This window comes from Tetrahymena thermophila, assembly GCF_000189635.1.
Source record: "Tetrahymena thermophila SB210 genomic scaffold scf_8254606, whole genome shotgun sequence".
Classification (NCBI taxonomy): domain Eukaryota; phylum Ciliophora; class Oligohymenophorea; order Hymenostomatida; family Tetrahymenidae; genus Tetrahymena; species Tetrahymena thermophila.
This window is the reverse complement of record NW_002476376.1, coordinates 71,195-87,369: the sequence shown is the minus strand read 5'-3', so window position 1 is coordinate 87,369 and position 16,175 is coordinate 71,195. Positions and strand designations below refer to the sequence as shown.

General features: G+C 19.6%; 3 protein-coding genes across 3 annotated transcripts; 2 read left to right on the top strand and 1 right to left on the bottom strand. All coding sequences in view use genetic code 6, as the record gives it.

Annotated features, from left to right (window-relative positions):
* Positions 1-395: 395 nt before the first annotated feature.
* On the top strand, positions 396-1,604 carry TTHERM_01087940 (UbiE/COQ5 family methyltransferase; the record flags this gene model as incomplete). The annotated part of the gene is made up of 1 exon (XM_001017886.3): positions 396-1,604. One exon carries the CDS (start codon positions 396-398, stop codon positions 1,602-1,604), a length of 1,209 nt encoding a protein of 402 aa, XP_001017886.1.
* A 1,239-nt stretch (positions 1,605-2,843) lies between these two features.
* Positions 2,844-9,410, bottom strand: TTHERM_001087939 (kinase domain protein, putative). Its single transcript, XM_012798070.1, has 19 exons — positions 9,325-9,410; positions 9,219-9,268; positions 8,870-8,959; positions 8,063-8,152; positions 7,681-7,770; positions 7,406-7,495; positions 7,077-7,166; positions 6,699-6,788; positions 6,335-6,424; positions 6,002-6,091; positions 5,701-5,790; positions 5,332-5,421; positions 4,960-5,049; positions 4,597-4,686; positions 4,236-4,325; positions 3,904-3,993; positions 3,550-3,639; positions 3,239-3,328; positions 2,844-3,086 (listed from the first exon to the last, which is right to left on the bottom strand). The coding sequence occupies exons 1-19, from the start codon at positions 9,361-9,363 to the stop codon at positions 2,990-2,992; spliced, it is 1,626 nt and encodes a 541-aa protein (XP_012653524.1). The 5' UTR covers positions 9,364-9,410; the 3' UTR covers positions 2,844-2,989.
* Positions 9,411-13,591: 4,181 nt separating this feature from the next.
* TTHERM_01087920 (hypothetical protein) lies at positions 13,592-14,515 on the top strand (the record flags this gene model as incomplete). Its single annotated transcript, XM_001017884.1, has 1 exon — positions 13,592-14,515. One exon carries the CDS (start codon positions 13,592-13,594, stop codon positions 14,513-14,515), a length of 924 nt encoding a protein of 307 aa, XP_001017884.1.
* Positions 14,516-16,175: the final 1,660 nt, after the last annotated feature.

The window sequence follows — 16,175 nt, the reverse complement described above, 5'->3', positions numbered from 1 at the left end:
TATATAGTGATATCATAAATAAATAAATGTGCAATGAGCTAACAAAATAACTAAACAAACAAACAACTAAATAAATAACCAAACAAACAAAGAAACAACTAAAAAATAACTAAACAAACAAACATATAAATAAACAAATAATTGAATTTAAAAGATCTACTTAGAAAGATTGAGATGAGAGTGTTAGCAATAATAAATCATATTTGAATGGTTAAATTAAGGAGATAAAAAAAGATATCAAAAATATAAAATGCTTAAAATTGATAGAACTTTTTAAATGTTCCAGAAATATTCTATAGTTTTTTGCTTGGATTTTCATTTAAAAAAGCAAATAAAATCAATTGAAATCAAATTTTAAATAACTTAGAATTAGCAAATTTAACAAATCTCAAAGGATGTCTAATAATTTAGTAGGAAATATAAATAAAGATTCTCTGGACATGCAAAGCTAGTTAAGTGATGAAGAGGCTTAGGATTAGCAACAAAACTTGCTTCCTATTTGCAAAAATGATCCCTCTAATTTAGATGAATATCTGATATTTAGGAGAGATAGCGTTTCCAATCAAAACTAGTTCATTAATCCTAAAAAATTTTTAAAAAGTCAATACTACTCTGGGAACGATGGTGAGTATATTGATAGTGGCTATGGAGACGATACTCTTTCAAGCATCCAATCAATTTAAAAATTTGGATTTTTAGATCCAATGACTGGAGCAGCTACTTAAATTGTCTATAATATGCTTAGCATCTAAGAGGCAACAGACGCTATTTTAGAATGTGGTTGTGGTACAGAATACATTCTTCCATATTTAGTTTAAATGAAGAAAAAGCAGTGCAAATTGTTTCTGACTGACATTTCTAAAGTAAAATTAAGTGTAATTAAGCATAAATTAAAATTACTAGAGGTTAATCCTCTTAGTACTAAGTTATATGACTATAATTTTGTTCCTAATATGGAGGAAGATTGGTAGGAATAAGATAAATTGCACACTAATTGTATTAAAAATGATGGATAAGAGCTTTGCGATAACATTTAAGAATAAGTTAAATCAAGTGGCTTATACTTTAATAAAGGATTGAATGTGTTTGCAGAAAGAGCCGATGCAACAAAGTTGTTTTATGCAAACTCTGTGTTTGACATTTATTTTGGCGGAATGCTAATTAATGAAGTTAAAGATCCTTTTCAAGCGATAAAAGAAGCTTACAGAGTTTTGAAGAAAGGAGGCAGAGTTGGTTTTACTATATGGGATAGTGAATCTAACAACAGTGATTTCGATGAAATTATGAGCAAAGCCATCTAAAAAGTGACTGGAGCCAGGACTGAATTCAAATATATTGATTAAGATGAAATCCTTTCAGTGAAAGAATACAAATTAATGATGGAAAGAGCTGGCTTTAAAAACATCCTAATATGGAGCTAATTCATTCCCTATAATTTCTTCACCAAAGAAGACTATGAAAATCATCTTGATAAAGACAAAATCAATGAGCAAAATATCCAAATTAAAAATGAAGCTCTCATCTTATTTGAAGAAAAGCTAAGAAGAGAAAACTCTCCCTTTGGAATGAACATCCTATGCATTGTAGCTTAAAAACTTGACTGAAAAATGCTTAAAAATAAATAAATTTCAAAATACAAATTAAATAGAACAAATAAAAAAGAAAGAAGATAAATAAATGATTCTTCATTTATAATTTGAGTTGAATGCTCAATTCAAAAACTCTAAAGAATTTTCTTTTAATTTAAAACAAACAAACAAAAAATAAACAAATAACAATAACTAGCAAGCTAATTAAAAAGTAAAAAGAATTAATTAATAATTCAAACAATTATAATAATTCTTTTTGCTTTAAACAAATAACATCTACATCAACAAATAAATAAATAAAATCCATCTCTACTTAATTTATTAAATTATATTATATTTTTTACTTATTTAATTATTTTGTAAATTTCATTTCTAATATATTCATTGTCTGTGTTTCTCATTTTATAATTTAAGTATTTATTTATCATAAACCAATCATTTCTTTATTGCTTTTGTTTCTAATATTTTTCTTTATTTTTACTTAAATTATTTTTCTTTTCGCTTTTATGTTCTTTTCAAAATAATTTTTATTTTTTTTATTTTAATTTTTTTTATAAATTTTAAACAAAAAAAATTTAATTTGTTAATTTTACTTTTTTTTAATAAAGATTTACAAAAGATAAATTGACATGCTTAAAAAATATTTAAATAATTTAGCATTTTCATTTAATTTTTCAAATTATTCAAAGAATACTATTGATTTTAAATTTTTGATTAATTTTAATAGTTTTTAAATTTAATTAATATAGATAGATATAAATATATATTAACTATCATTATTTTTAAACTTATATGATGTGTGATCAATTTATTTTCTGTGATATGTTGACCCTTTTTTCTTAAGCATAAAAGCTTATATTTTGATAAGAAATTTCTTCAATGTATATTTATTTTCATTTGTTTTAAACACTAATGAACAATTTTATTTTTCTTATTATTTATTAGTATTATTAAATAAAAAAAATACTATTAACTTCTACTCTCAAGTATATCTAAACATCAAATATGTTTAAAATATTTTTATATATTGTAATTTATTTTTATTAATTTCCATTATTAATACATCAAATTTTTTTCTATGATATAAAAGCTTCACATTTACATAAGTAAATAAGAAGTCATAATAAGAAAGACAAAAATAGCAATTATAAAAGATTTGACCTTTTTTAACAAAAGTTGAGGAAGGAAGGAATGAATGAATTTAGAGTAATTATTTTATTTAAGTAAATTTAATTTGATTATTTATTAACTTACAAAGAAATGATATTTATAAATATAAAAATTTTAATAAATTTATACTTTAGGTTAAAAGATCCTACCTATTACAAAATATTATTAAATAAAACATTTGATATTTTCAAATATTTTTAATTTATTTCTCCTATTTAGCCAGTTTTTTATCAAAAATAAAAATTTATTTGAATGGCAACTAATCTTTTTGATTTAAGAAACTTGCTTATTACTTTCAATTATGATGATTCATTGATTTTATTTTAACTTTTATTGTCAATTAAATTAAATTACTAAAAAAATTATATTAATAAAAAAAGGAAAATAAATCAAATAAAAAGCTAAAAAATAAAATTGTTTTAAATTCATTTTTAAATTAAAAAATATCACAATATCCAAAACAAATAAATTGTTATTACCCAAGATAAAGTGTTAAATTTGAGAGATTAGTACACTTTGATAAAGCAGAGCCTAAGCTTAATGCACCTCCATCATCAATTTCATTTTAACTTTTTAAATATTGAAAAAAATAAATAATTAGTATAAAAGAAAAAGTTGAAAATGAAAAAATTAGTTAATTTAACAAAAAAAGAAGAAAGAAAAAATAGGGAAAATAATAAAAAAAAGAAAAAATAAATAAAATAAAAAGCTAAAAAATTAAAAGATTAATAATTTTTTCATTTTTAATTTAAAAATATCACAATATTCTAAACAAATAAACTGATTTTACCTGAGTTTAATTATTAAATTTGAGAGATTAGCGAACTTTGCTAATTCAGAACCTAAATCTGATACACCAATTGCACCAATTTAATTTTCGCTTTTTAAATATTGAAGAAAAAATATAATTAATTAGTTAGTCTGAAAGAAAAAATATAAAATAATAATAAATTAAAAATAAAGAAAAAGTTGAAAATTAAAAAATTAGTAAATTTAATTATAAAAAAAATAATAAGTAAAATAAAAAAGAAAATAAATTGAATAAAAAGTAAATTAATAAATTAAAAGGGTGGTTAAATCTTTTTTAGATTAATTTTTTTATTAAAAAATATTGCCAAATCCAAAACGAAAAAAAAAATTTTACTTAAGATCAAGTGTCAAATTTGAGATATTAGTACAGTTTACTAATTCAGAAGCTAAACCCTATACACCTTCATCATTAATTTAATTTTGACTTTTTAAATATTGAAGATAGAAGGAAATAAAGAAAAAAATGCAATAATAAGAAATGAATTATTAATTAATAATAAAAGAAAGTTATAAATTAAAAAAAAAGAAAAAAAATATAAGAAGAATAAAAAAGAAAAAGAGAAATAAATCTAATAAAAGCTAATAAATTAAAAGAGAAATATTTTTTTAAATCATATTTTATATTAAAAAATATTACAATATCCAATACAAATAAACAGTTTTTACCTAAGATCAAGTGTCAAATTAAAGAGATTAGTGCACTTTGCTAATTAAGAACCCAAGTTTGATGCACCAATTGCACCAATTTAATTTTCGCTTTTTAAAGATTCAGAAAAACAAAACAAAATAATTAATTAGTTAGTTAGAAAGAAAAAATGAAAAACAAATCAAATAATATGAAATTAATTAATAAAAATTGAAAAAGTTGAAAATTAAAAAAGAAAAAAAAAATATCAACAGAATGAAAAAGAAAAAGAAAAATAAATTAAATAAAAAGCTAAAAAATAAATAAAAAAATAATATTTTATTCATTTTTAAAATAAAAATATCACAATATCTAAAACAAATAAAAATAAACTGATTTTACCTAAGTTCAAGTATTAAATTTTAGAGATTAATGCACTTTGATAATTCATAACCTAAGTCTTATGCACCAATTGCACCAATTTAATTTTCGCTTTTTAAATATTCAAGAAAAAAATAAAATTATTTAGTTACTTAAAAAGAAAAAATTAATAAAAATATTAAATAATAAGAAATTAATTAATTAAAAATAAAAGAAAAATTAAAGTTTAGTAAAAAAAAAAAGTTGAATAAAAAAGAAAAAGAAATCAAATAAAGAGCTAATAAATAAATAAATTAAAAGAGTAAGTTGTATTTTTATAAATTCATTTTTTATTAAAAAATATAACAATATCAATCAATATCCATAACAAAGAATCTATCTTACCAAAGTTGAAGTGTCAAATTTGAGAGATTAATGCATTTTGCTAATTCAGAGCCTAAGCCTTACGCACCAATTGCATCAATTTAATTTTCTCTTTTTTAATATTTAAGAAATAAATAAAATTAATTAGTTAGTTAGAAAGAAAGAAAGAAAGAAAAAATAAATAAATAAATAAATAAAAAATATGAATAATAAGAAATGAATAAATTTATATAAAAGAAAAAGTTGAAAATGAAAAAATGAGTTAAATTAACAAAGAAAGATAAAAAAAAAACACAAATACAATAAAAATAAAATAAAAAAATAAAAATTTTTATTTTTTTTATAAATTTATTTTATAAATCACAATATCCATAACAAATAATATGTTTTTACCTAAGTAGAAGCTTCAAATTTGAGAGATTAGTGCACTTTGCTAAACCTTAACCTAAACCTGATGCACCAATTGCGCCAATTTAATTTTCACTTTTTAAATGAAAAAGAAAAAAATAAAATTAATTAGTTATTTTGAATGAAAAAAAATGAATAAACAAAGAAATTAATTAATAAATAATAAAATCAAAAGAAGTTAAATGAAAATATTAGTTAAATTAACAAAGAAAGAAAAAAAATATAAGCAGAATAAAAAGGTAAAAAAAATAAATCAAATAGAAATGTATTAATAAATTAAAAGATTTCTATTATTTTAGCTTCATTTTTAAATTAATAATTATCAAAATATTCAAAGAAAAAAACTGGTTTTACTTTAAACAAAGTATCAAATTTGAGAGATTAGTGCATTTTGCTAATGCAGAACCTAAACCTGTTGCACCTTCATCACCAATTTCATTGTAACTTTTTAATTATTGATTGAAGAAAAAAATATTATTAATTAGCTAGTTAATTAGAAAGAAAGAAAAAGTGAAGTAAAACTAAATTATTAAAGAAAATGTTGAAAATCAAAAAATGATTATTAATAAAATAAATTAAAAGAGCTATTTATTTTAATTTCATTTTTATATTAAAAATGATCATAATATCCAAAACAAAACAAAATTATTTTTACAAAAGATCAAGTGTAAAATTTGAGAGATTAGTGCATTTTGCTAATGCAGAGCATAAGCCTGATGCACCGACAGCACCAATTTCATTTTCTCTTTTTAAATGTTTAAGAAAGAAGTATAATTTTTTAGTTAGTTAGAAGGAAAAATGAAGAAATAATATGAATTAAAACAAAATAAAAAAATTATTTAAATGAACAAAAAAGAAGAAAAAAATTAATAGAATAAAAAAAAGAAAAATAAATCAAATAAAAAGCTAATAAATAAATTAAGAGCAATATTGTTATTAATTCATTTTATACAATATCATAATATCCAAGCAAATAAACTTTTTTTACTGAAGTTGAAGTGTCAAATTTGAGAGTTTAATGCAATTTGCTAAAGCAGAACCTAAGACTGATGCTCCAATTGCACCAATTTAATTGCAACTTTTTAAATATTGAAGAAAAAAATAAAATTAATAGGTTAGCTAGATGGAAAAAATTAGAAACAACAAAATGAAATAATAAAAATTAATTAATTAATAATAAATACAAAAGTTGAAAATAAAAAATTAGTTAAATTAACAAATAAAAAAAAACATGAGCATAATTAAAGAGAAAAAGAAAAATAAATCGAAAAAAGAGATAACAATATATGCTTTAAATTCATTTTTTTAAATTAAAAATATCCCAATAACCAAAATAAATAAACTTTTTTTACCGAAGTTGAAGCGTCAAATTTGAAAGATTAGTGCACTTTGCTAAACCATAACCTAAATCTGATCCACCAATTGCACCAATTTAATTTTCGCTTTTTAAATATTGAAGAAAAAAATAATATTAATTAGTTGGTTTGAATGAAAAAATGAAGAAACAATTGAATTAATTAATTATTAATAAAAGCAAAAGTAGAAAAATGAAAATAAATATTAGTTAAATTAACAAAGAAAGAAAAAATATATAAGCAGAATAAAAAAAAGTAAAGAAAAATAAACAACATAAAAAACTTACAAATAAATTATAAGAGTTATTTTGTTTTAAATTCATTTTTTTAAATTAAAAAATATCACTTTATCCAAAACAAATAAACTGTTTTTACCGAATTTATAGTGTTAAATTTGAGAGATTAGTGCATTTTGCTAGTGCAGAACCTAAGCCTGATGTACCTTAATCACTAATATTATTGCGACTTTGAAAAAAATATAATTAATTAATTTATACATAATGAAATAATAAAAAAATAATTAATTAAAAATAAAAGAAAAAGTAAAAATAAAAAAAATTAGTAAAATAAACATTGAAAGATAAAAAAAGAAGTAGAATAAAAATTAAAAAAATCAAATAATAAGTTATTAATAAATTAAAAGAGTTAAATTGTTTTAAATTCATTTTTTTTCTATAATATTCAAACAAATAAACTATTTTTACCCAAGATCAAGTGTTAAATTTGAGAGGTTAGTGCACATTGCTAAAGATGAACCTAAGCCTGAAGCACCATCATCACCAATTTAATTAGAACTTTTTAAATATTCAAGAAAAAAATATAATTAATTAATTAGTTAACTAGTTAGTTAGTTAGAAATAAAAAATGAAGAAAAACTAAATAAAAAATGCAAAAGTTGAAAATAAAAAAATGTTACTAATAAATTAAAAGAGTTAGTTATATTTTTTTAAATTCATTTTATTCAAAACTAAAAATTTACTAAAGAGTAAGTGTCAAATTTGAGAGGTTAGTGCATTTTGCTAATCCAGAACCCAAGCCTAGTACAGCAATTGTATCTATTAAATTTCCACTTTTTAAATTTAGAACAAAAAAATATCTAGTTAGAAAAAAAAAATGAAGAAACGATGTGAAATAAATAATAAGAAATGAATGAACTCATTTATAACAAAATCAAAAGTTGAAAAATAAAAAAATAAGTTAAATTAGCAAAGAAGCAAAGAAAAACAAGAAGAATTTAAAAACATAAAGAATAATAATTCAAATAAAAAGTTTAATAATAAATTAAAAGAGTTATATTATTTGATATTCATTTTTATATTAATAAAGATCGCAATTTCCAAAACAAATAAAATATTTTATACCTAAGATCTAGTGTCAAATTTAAGAGATTAATACAACTTGCTAAAGCAGAACCTAAGCCTGATACACCAATTGCACCAATCTAAGTTCCTCTTTTTAATTATTGAAGAAAAAAATATTATTTAGTAAGTTAAAAAGAAAATATAGCACTTCCAGGTATTAATTAAATTTTTGTAGATGGGGAAAATTAAGAATTTTATTCATAGATTTATTTGCTCTAAAGTAGTTTAATTAATTGAATAAATAATTTTTTATTTATTTTTATTACATTTTTTTTTTAATTTTTAAATTTAAATGTAATTTCAGATATTAATTTTATTTATTTAGAATAGATTTTGATTTTCTAATACATATATATATGCTGAATTATTTTAAAAGGAAATATTTATTATTTAATAAGTAAAATATTTCCTTTTTAGTAAATTATTAAAAATAAAAAAAAATTATTGCAAATTTTAATTAATTTTTTACCTTTTTTCTTAAATATTATTATAAAAAAAGAAGTATTTATTTTTGCTTTATAAAATAAATGAAAGTATTTTGAAATTAAATAATTAATAAATGAAATTTTTTTTAAATCTCATAAAAATTTAAGATTAAAATCTGAATCTTAGTTGAGATTGATTTTTAAAAGATACTAGAAAATAAATTAAGTAAATTTTACTTACTATTTTGATTTTATTTCAGTTAAAATAAAAATTAATTAGAAATATTATTATTAATAAAAATTTTATAAAATAAAAAGTGTTATTTTGTTTTATATCCTTTTTTATATTAAAAAAGATGGCAATATCCAAAACTATTAGTACCTAAGATCAAGCGTCAAATCTAAGAGATTATTACAATTTGCTAAAGCAGTACCTAAGCCTGATGTAGCAATTGCACCAATACGATTGTAACTTTTTGAATATTGAAGAAAAAAATATAATTAATTAGTAAATCAGAATGAAAAAATAAATGAAGAAATAATAAAAAATAATAAGAAATGAAAAAAGTTGAAAATGAAAATTAAGATAAAATAAATAATTAAATTATTTATATAAATAAAAATGAATAAATAAATATTGATGAGAATTTCTAAAAGAAAAAATTTAGTAAATAACTTGAAAATTATTAAATAAAATGACTTTAATAATAATATTAATAAACTAAATATACCACAGAGAAATATGGAGTACCAAATGAGATTATAGTGAAGAATTTAAAAACTTTTTAATAAATTAAAGTAAATTTAAAAGATATTAATAACATTATAAATATTTACTTCTTCTATATTGTTAAAATATTTTTGCTATTTTATCATTTATTTATTTTTTTCAAAAATACTGAATAACAATTAATTGAAATTTAGTTAATTATAAGTATATTTAAAAACTAATTCAATTTTATTACTAATTAATGGATAAAAAGAAAAAATTAATTTTAATAATTATCAAATATAAATAAATTTATAAATTTGCTTTTAGGAAGAAATATCACAAAAAAGTTAGTGAATTATTCATCATTAATATTAATATTTCTATTTAAAACGTGTTTTAACTAATTAACACCCTTTCAGCTCTTTTACCATATTAATATTAGATTATATCCATGTAAAATTTTATTGAGGATTAATGTATTAATGAACAATATTTAAACACTGTTAGTAAAAACATTTTCCCCCCACCCCATATTTTATTTTTTATAGTAATAATTCTGAAAACTAAAATAATTTTTTGTGATAGTGAGTTTTTTGACCCTCCTCGCTATCTCGATCGCAAGCAAACCTTATTGAGGATTTACGTACGGTATATGAAACTTAATAATTTATAAAAAATATAAAAATTTCAAATAATCATAGAATTTAAAAAATTAATAAATTAAAAAATTCACAATGTATCATATGAAATTAAGTATAATGATAAAATTTAAATTTAATAATAAAAAATTATAATAAATATGAAAATTTATTTCAAATAATTATGAAATTATATAAAAAGTTATCAGTTAAAAAATTATAAATTTCATAATGTATCAATTTTAAAAGATGAGATTAAATATATCATAAAATTTAAATCAATCTAGATAACTTCAATCATATATGCTCTGTTTTATTTCTAATCTTCATTTAGATAATGAAGGATTAGTTGTGCTTAAAATGATTTTTTATTGAGATCATCAATTAAATTTCGTTAAATTGAGCTTCATGAAATCTTTGTTTACTCACAAATAAAAGCGATATATAAATAAGGATTATCCTTAATAAATTATCTTACTTTTCATACCTAATCCTTAAATTATCACTAAGTAATCTCTGTACTCTCTCTAAATTTTTATGCTATATTCAAAACTTAGTGTTTAAAATCGACATCTCTTCCTTTAATGAATTTTTCAAATATTCGTATATTAGAGTTGATAAAATATTGTTATCAACAATTATTTTGAAAAAAAAGAAATTTTTTATTTATTATATTCACCTGTAATTGTAAATAATTAGAATTATTTTTAATGTTTTAATGTTCAATAATTTTTATTAATATACTATCAATGACGGAAGCACTCCTTATTAACTCTATATTCATAATCTTTAGATATAGGTTGATATTAAAAATATAAAAAATTATGATCATATTTCATTAAGAAGATATTATTTAGTTGTGAAATTTTTTCTTGGTGCAGCTATATTAAAACTGGTGTCTACCTTATATACAATATATAATTCGAAAAGAAAAAAAAATTTTCTATATTTGTGACATTTATTTTACTCACTATGAAGTAGCAAGATGCTAAAAAATTAAAATAAATTCTTTGAATAAATCAAATAATATTTAGTTTATAAATATATTTTATTTTTTGTTAATAGATTTATTATTAAAAAATAATTTTGAAAAATAAATAGTTATTTTTGAATTCTTTGGCAAAAAAAGTGAAAGTTTACTTTTTTCAAATGAATTTTTTCGAATTTATTACAATTATTACCTATTATTTATTACATCATCTTAATGTTAAATTTTTGCTTATGATAATAAATTATGATTCACATTTTTTTCTCAAATTTTCTTTAACAAAATTATTGATTTGCTCAATAAATGTTTCTTTAAAGATATATTTATATTATCTTAAAAAAAATTAGATACTACTTAAAAATACTATCTTAGAGGTATTAAAATCTCTATTTATATATTATTCAATTTTTTTTATAATTATATTCAAAATATAAATTTTCTAATATTATTTTAATTTAGTTTTACTATCTGATCAATAGATTTTCCTTATTACAACAAGCTGTAAATAAAATTAATTCAAAAATTTTATACCTAAATTTATTATTTTGTTGCAATACATTTTCTCAACTTATATTTATTTACATTTAATATATTAAATATCGTTAAAAAATTTAAGTAAATAGATTAATATTGATTAGATATAATAGTTAACCGTGATAAAACTTTTAGTATTTATGATTGCTTAATTTATTGATTATAATTTATTAATTTTAGTTTAATATTTGCATATGTATTTTTTATCAGTTAAAATAAATAACTTGTTTAATTTAATTTATCTAACTGACTGAATGACATCATTTAATTTCATTCATAATATTTATCTACATTCCAAAATTTTTTTGTTGCATTTATAATCTTACTATTAGAATGTATGATGTAAACATATCTATTCTTTTTATTTTAATAAAGTCGATCTTTTTAATTAGTTCAAATTACTTTTTTTTAATTTAAGATATAAATAATCTGATTAATTTAATTTATCTTACTTACATCTATAAATTTTATTCTTAATATCTATCTACATTTCAAAATTTTTTATTTGTTGCTGAATATTAAAATAAATTAATTTCATGAATAATTATATGCTATTATTGACAAAAATGGTTAAATGAATTGTGCTTACTATTAACTTAATTTATTTAAAATTTTATTATTAGGAAAAAGATGTAAAAATATATTTTCTTAATATATTAACAAAATCAATCTTCCTAATTACTTCTAATTAATTTTTTACCTACCGCAGATTAATATTTTGATCATCTGAAAATTCATGTCCCACTGTAAAAAAATAATACAATAAACTTTTTTCAAATTAATTTTTTGAATTTCTTACATTTATTTATTACCTATTATTACAGTATTTTTAATATCCTAATGTTAAATTTTTGCTTTTGATAAATAATTGTGTTCACATTTTTTTTTCAAATTTTCTTTAATAAGATTATTCATTTGCTCAAAAAATGTTTCTTCTTTTGATATTTTTATTTCATCATTAAAAAATTAGATACTATTTAAAAATACTACCTTAGAGGCATTAAAATCCTCTATTTAGATATAATCCAATTTTCTTTTTATAATTGTATTGAAAAGCTAGTTTTTCTTTTGCTATCTAAACAACAGATTCTCTATATTACTACAAACTATAAATAAAACTAATTCAAAAATATTCAACCTAAATTATTTATTTTGTGTCAATATATTATCTCAATTTATATTTTGATTTAATATATCAAATATCCTTTAAAAAAAAAAATATGAATAGATTAATATTGATTAGACATAATATTTAGTCATGATAAAATTACATTTTTAGTATTTATGATTGCGTAATTTTTTGATTTTAGTTGTATATTTGTATTGTTATTTTCTGTAAGCTAAAATAAATAATCTGATTAATTTAATTTACCTTACTGACATCATTTAATTTCATTCATAATATCTAAATACCACAAAAATTTTTTTTGTTACTGAATATAAAAATAAAATAATTTTATGAAAATAATTCCATGCAATGATTGACAAAAATTGTTAATTGAATACTACTTACTATTAACTTAAATTATTTATAATTTTATTATTAGACAATAAGATGTAAAAATATCAATACTTTACATTTTAACAAAATCAATGTTCTTAATTAGTTCTAATTACTTTTTTAAATTCAGGCTATTAATAAACATACTGATTAATTAATTAATTTAATTTATCTTACTTACATCTATTAATTTCATTCATAATATCTTCCTTTCTAAATATTTTTTTGTTTCTGAATATAAAAATAAATTGATTTTATGAAGATAATTACATACTTTTATTTACAAAAATGGTTAATTACATACTTTTATTATTAATTTTAATTATTTATAATTTTATTGTTAAAAAATAAGATGTAAAAATATCAATACTTTTAATTTTAAATAATTAATCTTCTTAATTACTTCTAATTAATCTTTTACCTACCACTAATTAATATATAGGTCATCTGAAAATGATTGGATAGAGAAAAAATTTAGCAGGGAAGGTCAGACTTCAAACATATTTGCCTTAAAACGCTCCGATTGTAACTTTTCTCCCAATTAATTTGAAATATCACATTTTTTGAAAATAGATCTAAAATAAATATAAAAACAGGTAATTAGATATTTAATTAATCAAAATAATTAGACAATTTTAACAAATGTTTGGTACTTAAATAATTAAAAATAATTAATAAATTAAATAATAATTAATTAATTAATTAAATTACTAAACCTTAAACATTAGTAAATGAATAAATAATTATTTGCTTTTATAGCAGTATTATGCTTCTTATAAGTTGTTCTTTCTGTTCCTCCTCCTCCTTCTCCCTGTCCTCTTTGTTCATATAGCCCTAGTGGCACAGCCTAATCTGGCCCATGTTCTAGCTGCCCGCGTGGAAAATGTACAGTTGGTGTGTAAACCTCTGGAAATGATTCAACTGTATGTACAGTTAATTCATGTCCTAAAGGAACATATAGTTAAACGGGTTTTGATTTAGCCATAAATGGATCACCTTGTTAAAATTGCCCTCCAGGTACAACAACTGCTGATATTTCTACTTAAGGATCAAGTCCATTAGCTTGTAATATTGCTCTTAAAGCATGTGCTTAAGGTAGCTATTCTGCCTCAGGATTAGATACAGATGGATCTGGAGCTGGATGTACTTCTTGTAATGCAGGTACATCAACTCCTAATACTTAAACTATAGGAACAGATTAATCTGTTTGTACTGTTAATCTTAAAGCATGCGCTAAAGGTAACTATTCCTCCTCAGGATTTGGTACAGATGGATCTGGAACTGGATGTACTTCTTGTAATGCAGGTACATCAACTCCTAATACTTAAACAAAAGGAACAGATTAATCTGCTTGTACTCTTAAGGCCTGTCCTGCTGGCTCATATAGTGTATCATCTTTTGATACAGATGGTAATGGGTCAGGTTGTAATAAATGTGCTGTTAATACTTACTCTGCTTAAGGTGCTACTTCTTGCACTCCTTGCACTAATAATCGTACCTCTCCAGCTGGATCTACTGCTGTAACTGCTTGTGTATGCCCATAAGGAACATCTGGTCCTACAGATGGTATCAGTTCATGTTCTATCACTACTAGTAGTGGCTCAATAAACACTCTATTTATATCACTCATTTTTATTTTATTGTGTTTATTCTGAATCTAAAATAAATAAATAAATAAACTGTATTTTTATTTTTTCTGTATAATTATTGTTAATACGTGTGTCATTACTCATTTTAATTCTTAAGTTTATTTTCAAAAAAAAAGATATTTAAAAACCACAAATTATGAAAAGTAATTTTAATTAATTTTTAATTTCTGATAAACAAGCTTAGAAGATTCTCAAATTTTTTAAGTAAAAGTTGTTTAAATGAAATAATAATTCATCAAAAAAATTAAATATTTAATTAAGCATTTTTTATCTTTTAATTGATTTTGTTAGGTTCAAAACCTATTGTTAATTTCATTTTTTTATAATTATAAAAAATTTTTAATTCAACTAAAACCTTATTGACTATAACTAAATAAAATTCCTCAAATAGCAATCTTGTAAAGAGATATTGATGTATTGTATTAAATGTAAAGTAAAAAATTATTCAAAATTTTTGTTATTCGTTCATAAATACTTTTTAATGAGGTAAACTTACAAATCAAAGAGGTAAGTTATTACTAATTATTAATACTAACATATCCTTTTAAGAAATCTATTTCATTCAAATCTGTAAAAGAATTTAAAAATAATCAAGAAAAAAAAATTTTTTTATACTAACAAAAGATCAAAAACCTTTTTTAATACAAAACCTACAAAAAGCCACTGTATTGGTATAAAATTTCAACTGAATAAAGAGATAAAATTTTAAATACCTAAACTTCATATTTGAAAATTTTACTAATTAATTAACTTATATTTTTTATTATTTTGTTTTAAATTACAGTATCTTAATACCTTAATGTTAAATTTTTGCTTATGATAATAAAAGATGATTCACATTTTTTTTTCAAATTTTCTTTAATAAAATTATTGGTTTGCTCAAAAAATGTTTCTTCTAAAGATATTTTTAATTGATGTAAAAAAAATTAGATATATATTACTTAAAAAATCAACCTTAGAGGTATTAAAATCCTTTATTTAGATAATATTATAATTATGTTGAAAAGATAAGCTTAAAAATATTATTTTAATTTAGTTTTACAATTTAAACAACAGATTTTCATAATTGCAACAAGCTTTAAATAAAATTAATTCAAAAATTTTCTACCTAAATTTTATCTTTTGTAGCAATATATCTTCAACTTATATTTACTTTTAATATATCAAATATCCTTAAAAAAAAACAAATAGATTAATATTGGTTAGACATTATTATATTTATTCGTGATAAAATTACATTTTTAGTAAATATAATTGCCTAATTTATTGATTTTAATTTATAAATTTTAGTTTAATATTTGTGTGTAGGTATTTCTATGAGTTAAAATAAACAAGCTGATTAATTTAATTTATATTACACACTTCATTTAATTTCATTAATAATATTTATCTACATTCTAAAATTTTTTTGTTGTTTCTGAATAAAAAAAAAATTAATTTTATGAAAATAATTACATGCTTTTATTTACAAAAATGGTTAATTGAATACTACTTACTATTAATTTAAATTAATTATTTATTTATTTATTTTTGTAATGAAGCAAAAATATCAATACTTAATAATTTAACAAAATCTATCTTCTTAATTACTTCTAATTACTTTTTTACCTACCACTGATTAATATATATATAGGCCATCTGAAAATTCCTGTCCCACTGTAAAAAA